The sequence below is a fragment of the Trachymyrmex septentrionalis genome, unplaced genomic scaffold (assembly GCF_001594115.1).
Source record: "Trachymyrmex septentrionalis isolate Tsep2-gDNA-1 unplaced genomic scaffold, Tsep1.0 scaffold14, whole genome shotgun sequence".
Lineage (NCBI taxonomy): Eukaryota > Metazoa > Arthropoda > Insecta > Hymenoptera > Formicidae > Trachymyrmex > Trachymyrmex septentrionalis.
In genome coordinates this window covers 3,468,854-3,479,885 of record NW_017304543.1, presented here as the reverse complement: position 1 = coordinate 3,479,885, position 11,032 = coordinate 3,468,854, and the positions used below count along the sequence as shown (strand labels likewise).

The window sequence follows — 11,032 nt, the reverse complement described above, 5'->3', positions numbered from 1 at the left end:
GTGTGTGTGTGTGTGTGTGTGTGTGTGTGTGTGTGTGTGTGTGTGTGTGTGTGATTTTATTCCACATATAATTTGCAGAAAATATTAATATTATGCTTGTGTCGCGATTTTATTCTACACGTGATCTGCACAGACTGTTAATGTAATTAATAATTTATTACAGTCAATATATATTTCTTTATATTACATTATATGTTGTTCTTGAGAGAATGACAGAATATAAGAGGAATTATTAAAATTAAAAGAGTACAACTCGAGAACTTCATGCGAGTAACAAAGCTAGTTATATGAAACGTGTATGTGACCTTTTTTCCGTATTGAAATAGATTTTATTTATTGCGCAAATTAATGAATGAACAACGTTTTGCCCGCACACTAATAATTTACTTGAAATATTTTTACGTAACATTATAATTAGATATTGCGTATAAATTCTACGTAGTGGATCGGTCCGTTCGGCTTTAATTGCCTCCGCTCCGACACTCTCAAGGTCGCCACTTTGTTCCGGTATTCTCTGACTTTGGCTTTCTCCGTATCATTTTCTGGTTCATCGGTCTGTTTTATGATACTTTCGTCATCGTGATGATAAGCGGTCGGTTCCGGTGCAATGAATGCATCCGATTCCTCCGCAGTTTTGCCATTCTCTTCAACAACTTTCATTGCATTATTGCTTTCGCTTCCAAAGTTATAATCATCTTTGCTGAAACCGAAGAAATCATGCGCGCTTTGGGGATCGTCGAATGGCTTGCTCGTCAGAGTCTGCTGCGGAGTCTTTGCCTCTTCGTTGTTTTCGCGATTTTCTGTTTCTGGCTGCAAACTCCGTCGTTTTCTTAACAGCCCCGAATGACGCGGCCTTTCCGATGATCTACTTTGTGCGTTCCGATTTAAAGGCGGAATATTCTGATGTAACGTAAAGACTGGTCGAGATTGCTCGGCTGTATTACTTGGGGATTGCGGCCTGTATATCTTATTCGACCAATTTTCCGTGTTAAAAATTTGACTATTTATGTCAATATTAAACGGCGCTTTGGTTTGTGGGCTGCGATCTTCAAAAGTATATCTATAACGATCGAGAATGTTTACTGGAATTTCCTGAGGCTGATAGTAATAGTCACGTGGACTATTTGTGGTCTCGTTCAGATTGTATTTGGTAATATTAGGTTTTACTTGGACGATCTGTTCACTGGCGCTTTCTTGATGAGCAACGTAGACTGGGTCTCGCGGACGCGGAACTTCGGCATGTGGATTAGGAACTTGACTTTGCGAGGTCGCAGCTTCGTTGGAGAAATAATAAAAATTATAAGGCTGTCCATACGGATTTTCCGGATTACCAACGACTACGAGATAACCGGAAGGTTGTTCCGAAGACTTGTCATTCGCATCTTGTGCTGCGATTTCTTTTACAACATGTTGATAATGATTTGGAGCATAATTTTGTGTGATAGGATAATAATTCGGTAAATTTGACGGAACGATAGTAGTCGCCGGTTCCGTATTGTCAAAGGCGTAATCGAAAGGCGGTGGCCATACCTGAAACTCTTTGTGCTCGCCTTCGTGTAATTGTCGTGGTCTTTCAGGCAAACCGATCTGCGGAGTCAGCAGAGTCTGCTCTTTAAAGATTGTTTGCGTACTCATATTGTTTTCATTGAACCGGCTGTCCGTTGATTTATCTGCCTTTTTATAGTTCAGCCGTCGTGTAGTTGCTTGCTGTACCTTATCATTCGCATCGATATAACGCACAGGCACGACTAGAGGCACGTATGTTCTAAAATCGGCTTCTTCCTGCGATCCCGCGTTCTCCAATCTCACATCATCATCTTCCTTATCACGGAAATGTCCCGGTTTTTTAGGTCTTCTTGATGTATTATTTTGGATTCTCAGATTCTCTCTATCATTTCTATCCGCTTCATTTTCGTCATTTAAGTCATACTCTTCGTACTTGTTCTCCGGCAAGGCGTATTCTTCTCTGAGCTTCTGCAGCCTAATCAAATGTTCATCGTAACCATCCTCGGCAGATGTCTCTTCTTCATTCTCTTCCCGCGACACATCTTTGGGATTGTTGTGAACGTTTTGCGAATCATACGCGTTAGTTTGAACATATGGATGCTTGAACATATTTACGTAATCGGCGATTCTATCATCTTTTAGTTTCTTATTGTCTAATACCTCGCCGTAGCTGTCACGAATCACTTCGGGGTTACCCTCGTGGAAATAATCGCCGATAGGCAACTGCTGATATCCTATTTCTACGTACTTGTCGAAATCCTCAGGTTGTTTATATCTATTAAATTGTTTGTTAGAATGATCGTCGTGATAGTCTTCGTTTTCCTCTTCCTCATCTTTTGGAGATTGCTTCGAGGACTTATTCGGGAGATTCTTCTGGCTGGCATACTCTTTATGTCTTTCCATGGAGTCTTCATCTTCCTCATCATCATGATGCGTTGGTCTTCTCTCTTCCGTTGATTCATTCTTGGAAGCATCTCGATTTCGATCAGCGATTTCCTCTTCATGATTCCTGTATCTTTCATTTATTTCTTCCTCCTTATAGTGGTCAGTTTGATCATGATTCCTTTCTTCTTCCCGCTGGTTTGGATTCTTGATGTGCTCTTTTTGTTTGCGTTGCAATTCGTCAGGTTTCTTGTTTTGCTGCTTGTTCAGCTCGTCGATATGTAATTGATGATTATATTTGTTCATTGGCTTCCTCACGTCATTCTCATCGTAAATATCTTTTTCCTTCACCGTGTATCGTTCTGTGTCTTCATTACTCCTATATATCATCTCCTGCTCTTTCCGAATTGGCGTTTCCGTATTTTCGTTTGAGTCACTGACAGAAACGGGTGGAGAAGGATACGGCAGTTCGAGATTCTCGACTGGATCCATTGGTAGAAGATTCGGCGCCAACGGTAATGGGATTTTGACGAAGAACGGTGCCAACAAAGGCTGTTGCGTCTGCAAGTGTGTCCCCAGATCCATCGGAATCTTTGCAGGAAGCGTTGATGCGGGTCGCGATGTCGTCATCATTATTGTATTATTTTGACGACCGTGAAAGATCTGCTCGTATTGTTGAAGATGTCCTAAAATGTTCGAATTATTGCCAAAGTTTAACACACCGGTAAACCTGATGGTTTCTTGCTGCTTTGGCACAGTGGTATTCGCAGGTTGAGAAGATGCAACATTTTGTTTTACATCAGCCTTGGGCATGTTGGACGTTGCAGCGGGTTTTGTGACATTCGGATTTGGCAGCGAGGCGAATTGAATTGGAGTCACCGTATATCCAAAAATCTGGGCCAGACCTGATAGCAGAACACCGAGAGCTCTCTTATCGCGAGGATTTTCCGTAGATTGTTTGTCGATTCCATCGGTTTCTTGTACAGAGATTTTCGATAGATTTTCGATGTGTGTCAAAGGTCCTGCCCCGAATTCGGCGATTTCCTCCGGTGGCACCTCGAACGCGCGCGCGACGCACAATAAACATAGAATTAATATTTGTACATACAATTCCATTGTGGGAGACACCTAATTGATGTTCGGAAACAATCGCATACTGTACATTGGATCTATGTATTAAGTCACTTTTTTAACTATCAAATTAACTATCAAATTAAGACACTTTATTTTCGTATTAAACGCGCGTTTCTTTTAAAATCAGTCTTTATTTTATCTGAAAAATTCACACATGCTGTTTATATTCTAGCGTTTGTCTTTATGTCACCAATCATTATTATACTGGTTTTATTAGAAGATGAGCAATAATAAATTAGATAGATGAATGACTTAAAACTTGGCCGTAGATATTATTGCAATAATTGCAGTCGGATCGCGCTACTTTCGTGCCTCAGAACTCCACGAGGACTGTCGGCTGATTGCGGCGGCATAGCTTGTCATTAAACAATGACTTGGCGGGCGGGGATAATTTTTGCATAATATCGGAAAGAAATATCGAGTTTCTCTTGAATTGTACGGGCCTACTCGTTGATTTGCGACAACTGAAGCAGTACGACGCAATGCGCGCGCGGGAATGACCGAGGTACGGAATCGCGCGCGGATAAGTTGGTATTACTGCTAAAGAAATAAATACAAGAAAATTATGCGCGCTCATGCGATTCTGGCTGGATAAATTCTTTCTCGTCATTTAATTGCACGCAAAAATGACATATCTGTCACAATATTCCACAGTTTTTAAGAGAACAATAGATCCACATTAAATTTGTTAGTTTCCATTGTTAATAATAATTAGGTTTTATAAGTGAAAAATTGAAGGTGCAAATTGCTTAATAATTTAATTACTCTGGGAATAGCTACAGCGAGAAACAACAAAAGAAATGAATTTTTATTCTTGGTTATTTATAGAGAGGCCAATTGTTTATTACGATAATATTTTTGATTCTATAAAGATAAGTATTTCTTTATGTAAAGAATAATTTTTGCAGTCCTTACAGATAAGTATTTATTTACATAAAAATGAAGAATATTTTTTATTTGCAATTATAATGCAGAAAAAAATTTAAGATAACTTAGCCAGCTATTAAAGATATGACAGACTTGTCGTGCATGCTTGCGTTTGTACATTTTTTTAGTTTCCTAAGTGAAAGGTGATTCACCAGTGCGTGCACAAGCGTAAAATTAATTTGTATTTACTGTCAGTATCTCAGATTCTCAACTTACGATAGCTTGTCTAACAAATGCAAAAATATTTTATTTGTTTCGTTGAGAATTGCCAGTGTGAAGAAAAATTATTGTTCTCGTAACAAACTTTCTTATATTCGGGTCGACAACCTTATATTTTTAGAATCTAAAATAAGAAGCGAAGATTATTAAGAACAACACTACTGTTACATGTTCGAATTATTCAATAGAGAACCGATATTGATTTCGATGAATTAAAAATTTACTTGTCAATGCATGTACATAATTTATATTTCCCGTTTTAAATGTGCTACATACAAAAAGAAGTGACTTACATTTTGGACATAATAATGAGATATAACATGACATATTTTTAAAAAGGATATGAAATTTGTAGAAGACTTCGTGTACTAACTCAACTTTTAATTTATATTAATTAACGTGATGTATTTAGCTGAACGAAGAATTTTGAAATTCAATCAATATATAATATATGATAAGAAATTTATTTAAATATCTATATATGACAGCGTTATATAAAATATATCTATCCGTGCCAGCGTTATATAAAATGTACCTGTTCGTGCGAGCATTTCCTTAAAAACAATTATATTACATCCGACTACAGTTGATTGTGGCAGTAGAAAGACAAGAATATTATGGAAGGTTAACAATAAATATTAATTCGAGTCCAATTAATATCGACGTGACTGATTACGAGGACAATTTACGTGTGTACGTTAGTATTGTAATTATGTGCTTTCTACCTCAATTTAAACTTCGGTACGCTACTCTTCACGCTTTTGAAACCCATATAAGTACAATTTAAACTAAATTATAATATATATTTATATTATATATTTTTCTTAAATCTTTATTATTTTTGATATTGTTTCGCTCTTGTTTTTATTTATAATTATTTAACTCTGCCATTGCCGGTTCTAAGTCCAAATATAAAAGTCCAAAAAAACTGGCTGAGAGATAATTGAATTAGCAAGTAAAACGTCAATGCCGAGTATCGGATAGCGGTTAAATAACCCGTTTAACTCATATAGAGATTTCAATTATCTTGAGAGATTAAATTCCCTCGAAAGAATTGCCGTGGAAGTACGTGGGAATCCACCACGTACTTTCTTGAAGAAATTGAAAGTTTGATAGTTTCAGGAAATGAGATTTTCAATAACAATGCATATACTCTTAAAAAGTTGTTATCTTTACAATAACTCTTATTTATGATCCTTCAGAGATTGACATATGCCAGAGATTTTCTTGAAAAATATACTCTATTTATTGGCCAAACAATTTAAGTCAAAATCGAAAAAAAGGACTAGGATTTAAAAAATTCAATGTTATAGAGTCAACTGCCCTGGTGAATTCTTACAGATTACAGCATATGGAATACGGTTATGACCAGTATGATCAGTAATATTGTCAGTATTTGTTAATATTGTTAATACTGACAGTACTGACTGTACAGAGTCGCCTTAAGCATGTTTAGGATATAAAAATTACCTCGCATTTTAAAATACGCAATAATCAACAATTCTCTTTAACAATTCTCAAATATACAATTAGACTGTAAAATAATTCAGCATTAAAATCATGCTAGAGCAGCTAATTTTTATACCAATAATAATAATAACAACAACAACAATAATAATTTTATTGATGCAACTGTTTACAAGTAGTAGAAAAATAAAATACCTGATAGAAAATAAGAGCGACAGGTGCACGCAAAAGGTATGACAATAACTAATTAGAAGACGAATCTAAGTAATAATGAAAATCTCCCAATATGAATGATAATGACAATAAATCATACAAAAAGGTCATGTCATAAGAAGTCTTTTAATACTTTACAGCGAACAACAAATTCGAAACGTATATTTCGAGAGCAACAAATTCAAACAATATGTCAGTACAAAATTTGAATAAGCGACAAATTTTTTTTGGATAATTTATTTTTGTAACTGCGTGAACACTGAATGGTTTTTTGTTATTATTTATACCTATTTTACAAATAACAAATTCGTAACTTGCATATCTCGAGAGTAACAAATTTAGACAACATCTCCGTACCAAATTTAAATGAGCAACAAATTTTTTATTGATACTTCACTCTTATACTGCTTGCATGCTGAGAAATTTTTATGTTATTATACCGTTATTTCATAAGCAACAAATTCTTATGTTGTTATATACAGTTTTGTTATTTTACATATATATATTGTTACGCTATCTTAATCTTCTTTTAGCATAACATCGTTTTTTTAATAATCTACAGAGCAACAAATTTTTTTCTTTGGCAACATTTTTAGCAACAAATAAAAATGTTAGAATTGATTCTGCTCACTTTGTTCCGCTAACTTATAAGACATTTGTTACGGCTTTCGTAAGTAGATGTATATGACTTGTTTCTTGGTCAGAGAAAGTTGCTATTTCCTAGTTTGCCGGCGATAAAACCTTTTAGGATGACGATTCGCGAGGGAGGGATAGAATAAAAAAGTACACTGCGCGTTTAAGGAAGGGCTCGCGATTACATAACATCCTGAACACATTTAAGATTACATGGCTTTAGATGAATTCGGAATATTTCATGAACGAACACAATGTAAACGGCAGTGCTATTCGAATTGAATAACAATGCGAGCGATGCAGTTGTTTTATCTCCTTTAACGACATTTAAGTCTTAAATATTCAAATATGAAATAAGAAATCGAGATTGGACTCATTTTTATAAATGTTGTTACGCATTACGTTATGAATTAATGTGGCAATGTGACGAAAACGTACTTACTGAACGAAATCAATTAGTATGGTCACGAAACCGAATATAAGGCAAAGATATTTCACGGCATTATATTATAATCTTATTACTGGTTACACATTTTTATTTAATTAAAAAAATCAATTTATTAAAATATTAATTTTTAGTAATGAATTGAACAAATTGTATACTCGATATATTTCTCTAAAATCTTGTAATAGATTGTAATTAATTTTATGAGTTTACAAAAAATTAATATTTATTTTGAAAATTGACTATGACTATTTGAAAGTTGTTATGAATATGTTTTTCAAAAATTTACTTTGTCATTGATCATTTAAGAACAGAGTTTACTTGCATAAAATGATAGAAAAAATTTAAAAGTAAAATTTCTTTAAATTTTCATAAAAATCTCATGTTATTTATATAATTTTTTTGGAATGATTTCTCTCACAGTGATCGTCTCGCGAAAGTGAACGTCTGCAATATAGCAAGTACTCGTCAATATCTTTTGCTCGATTCTTTGTCGTCGCGTGAAAGTGTAACATTTTTATCTTTTATAGAATAATTAAGAAAACATTATCTTCTTTTCAATGTTATATTTAGCATAATATAAATCATACAATTTTATCATATAATTTTATTGCATTTTATTCAAATATTTTTCATAATATCTTTTATATTGTAAAAAACAAGTGATAAAATAATATTCTAACTTTTCTCACATTTATCTTATATATTTCTGATTAGAAAATGACCTCGGAGATAAATCGTGATACTCTTTTGTAATCGTTATGTCGTTTAACGATTCTTGAGATGGGAGTGGTTTTGTAGAGTTGTTAGTCAAGCTAGTCATGCTAGTTGTATGTGCGCGCATACCGGTGGATCTAGAATTCATCATAAATTTAGCGAACTTGTATAAGGACTTGTATAAGGAATCCAGTATAAAAGAAGTGTTAACTTCTTGGGTGCTATCAGTTAGTGCGCACCATTCTTAACATGAAGCTGCTGGTAAGCATTTAATTTGTAGAGGTTGACATGCAAAATTAGTGAATTTTGTCGGTAACCCAATTTTGTGCGTGATATATATATATATTGTATATATATATATTTTTTTTTTTTTTTTTGATACGTAAATACATATAAATTTAGAAAGAGTAATGATGCCAAAAAATATTGTGTTATAATTTCAAAAATCTGTTTATGTGTTACAAATATTAACAAAATTTTGATCAAGCTAGAAATACTATATTTATTTGAACATTTATTTTATTTTATATTATCATTTATGTTGTTGTTTATCATCATTGATTGTGCGATACATTTTAATCGACGAAATGATCGTCTAGTTTTGCAATATTTCGTACAGTCGTTCGTTAATTATGGTGATTCATATTCGTATTGTCCATAAATCGATAATTATTCTAGCTTTTGTTGTCGTTTATCATTCTGGTCTCCGAGAGTCTCGTCGCGGAAAGAACAGCCGACGGCAATGATGTATCATCACAAGTGACCACTGTTTTTCAAGCTCAACCGAGTGCTCAGGAATTCATAGGAGAAAAAAAATTAGGAAAAAGAAGCTACAATCTGCTTTCCTTGCCCTACACACGCACTTACACTCCCGTGTTGCCGTGGTAAATAGTACAGATAAATATTTTGTCAACGGCGCGAATGTAAAAATCTCAGAACAGCAATTTGGCGCTGACAGTTGATTTATGCGTTCGATTTCTCAGGTATCGATTGGGCGGATTGAGTAGCTACGGATTGTACGGCAATGGTTGGTATCCGTCGGGCTGGCCGTTGTCATACGGTGGTTGGCACGGTGGTTGGTACAAAGGATGGTAAATTTCGAGTCTTGAAGTATGTGATTGTGTTGCTAGGAAAGTACGCGTCGATTTTTAGCATCTTTTTTAACATTTCATAATTTACAAGTGTCACAATTCGTGTTATCGTAATTCATAATATTTGTTGAGTTATTTGTGGATACGTTGTAGAAAGTGTTATGATAAGGTATATATCGATGTTTATTTTAAATTTAGATTTTACAGTAGTTGTTAGTAGATACTTTGAAACTTCACATTTATGGTGCCAATTAGTTGTAATTATGTGTCAATTGTAAGACAATACAGCACTCGATCTTACACATAAAAAAAAAAAAATGAAAGCGTTAAACTAAATAAATAAGGCATGTAGGAAGAGCTAAATTATTGTGTGCATACCTTTAATCGTTTCTTTATATACGTTGCCAATATTTCTTCGCATATGGTGAGGTTCTTGTCCGTATCCTGTGCAGTGAATCAAACGAAATCTCTTTTAGAACTCATTGAAAGATAAATCATTTCACAAACATCAAAGAAAAACTTCATTAATCATTTTTTTTGAACGAGACCTTTAAAATATTTGTTAATTCTTTGATCTTTTGTATCTTTTGTTCTTGGTCGGCGGTCGGTGAAACGTTGCACATTTGGTATGATCCGTACATTTCAAGGTGAAGACGATAGGTAATTCGACAGTCAATGCTTTTAGAAGTGCATACTTGTCATTGCTTATTCGCCGCAGTACGTGTTCTCATGCGCAAGCTACGCAGGGGGGTTGCTTAGAAACGAGACGGCAACAAATATTTTATCGGTTTTCTAAGTATTGAATGTTTAGCATTTTGATTTCTCATATTACTCTGACGAATAATAATTGTATCGCAACGTGCGTCCGACAATTGTAATTTTTTCGTTCATCCTTCGATTTAAATTAGATATCGATAGATATAAATTAGATATCATCAACTGATTTGAGAGTTGCCATCTACAGAGTTATCATCTACAGCGAGTATTGAGACCCGATGGATAAATTGTCTCTCTTCCGCTCCTTTACTTTATCTGAATACAGCTATACTTTTATAACATTTAAGTAATGGAGAAATGTAAATAATATAAATGATTAAAAACCTTTAATGAATATAAAACATTTTATTTGTAGAGTTTGCCAAATACTGTAATGATAGTTTCCTACGTTATCCATCCCATTATTTGTCTCCCTGTTCTTTGTTAGAGGGCAGCCGGAACACACATAAAATCGATTCTGCCACTTTCCCACAGGGATGACTGATCCGAGCCGAGTCATTTCGGCTTAGCGCGCGCGAATCCACGATATATTGCGAATACTTACATATATTTACACATAATATACATTTTGTGAATATTAATATTAATGTTATAAACACTTGATGACAAAACGGGAGCGGAATACAATTTAAGCTAAGAAGAGTAATAAAAATAAAAACAGCATTCATATATACTGGGTTTTGATATATTATAATTATAATCGTAGGATAATATATGAGATTTAAAGATTAATTTGCATTTCTTATAATATAAAATACCTGTACGATGATGTATTTAGAAATGTCGTTAACGGGATAAATATTTAAATAGCATTACAAATATTCAAAATTTTTACTGCTAATTCAATTTGATTGATGAAAATTGAGTATTCTTTCAGATATATTAATTACGAAAACAGTTGAGACTTTTTTTTATTAAGAAGCAACAATTACGTCTAATAAATATTCGTCAGAATATTAAATTGTTGTTCTCTTTGCAAGTTTGTTATATTTGTTTATTGCCAGTTTAGGTTTTTCTTTAA

At 34.1% G+C, this 11,032-nt stretch overlaps 3 protein-coding genes across 3 annotated transcripts in view; 1 reads left to right on the top strand and 2 right to left on the bottom strand.

Annotated features, from left to right (window-relative positions):
• The window catches only part of LOC108745577, a 10,977-nt gene extending 677 nt beyond the window's left edge, over positions 1–10,300 (bottom strand). Inside the window, exons 1-2 of the mRNA XM_018481801.1 lie at positions 9,783–10,300; positions 9,613–9,678 (exon numbers count right to left, since the gene is read on the bottom strand). Of these exons, the coding sequence (XP_018337303.1) occupies positions 9,613–9,678; positions 9,783–9,875 (159 nt within the window). The 5' untranslated portion in view covers positions 9,876–10,300. The remainder of the gene's footprint in view (positions 1–9,612; positions 9,679–9,782) is intronic.
• On the bottom strand, positions 373–3,743 carry LOC108745575. Its single transcript, XM_018481799.1, has one exon. It carries the CDS (start codon positions 3,502–3,504, stop codon positions 415–417), a length of 3,090 nt encoding a protein of 1,029 aa, XP_018337301.1. The 5' UTR covers positions 3,505–3,743; the 3' UTR covers positions 373–414.
• Positions 8,321–9,788, top strand: LOC108745576. Its single transcript, XM_018481800.1, has 3 exons — positions 8,321–8,404; positions 8,822–9,027; positions 9,127–9,788. The coding sequence occupies exons 1-3, from the start codon at positions 8,393–8,395 to the stop codon at positions 9,236–9,238; spliced, it is 330 nt and encodes a 109-aa protein (XP_018337302.1). The 5' UTR covers positions 8,321–8,392; the 3' UTR covers positions 9,239–9,788.
• Positions 10,301–11,032: the final 732 nt, after the last annotated feature.

Bases quoted from the DNA above. Each gene is read 5' to 3' on its own strand.
- LOC108745575 (XM_018481799.1), bottom strand. From the start codon at position 3,504: ATGGAATTGTATGTACAAATATTAATTCTATGTTTATTGTGCGTCGCG.
- LOC108745576 (XM_018481800.1), top strand. The intron at 9,028-9,126 runs GTAAATAGTACA...TCGATTTCTCAG, and splicing joins TACACTCCCGTGTTGCCGTG to GTATCGATTGGGCGGATTGA.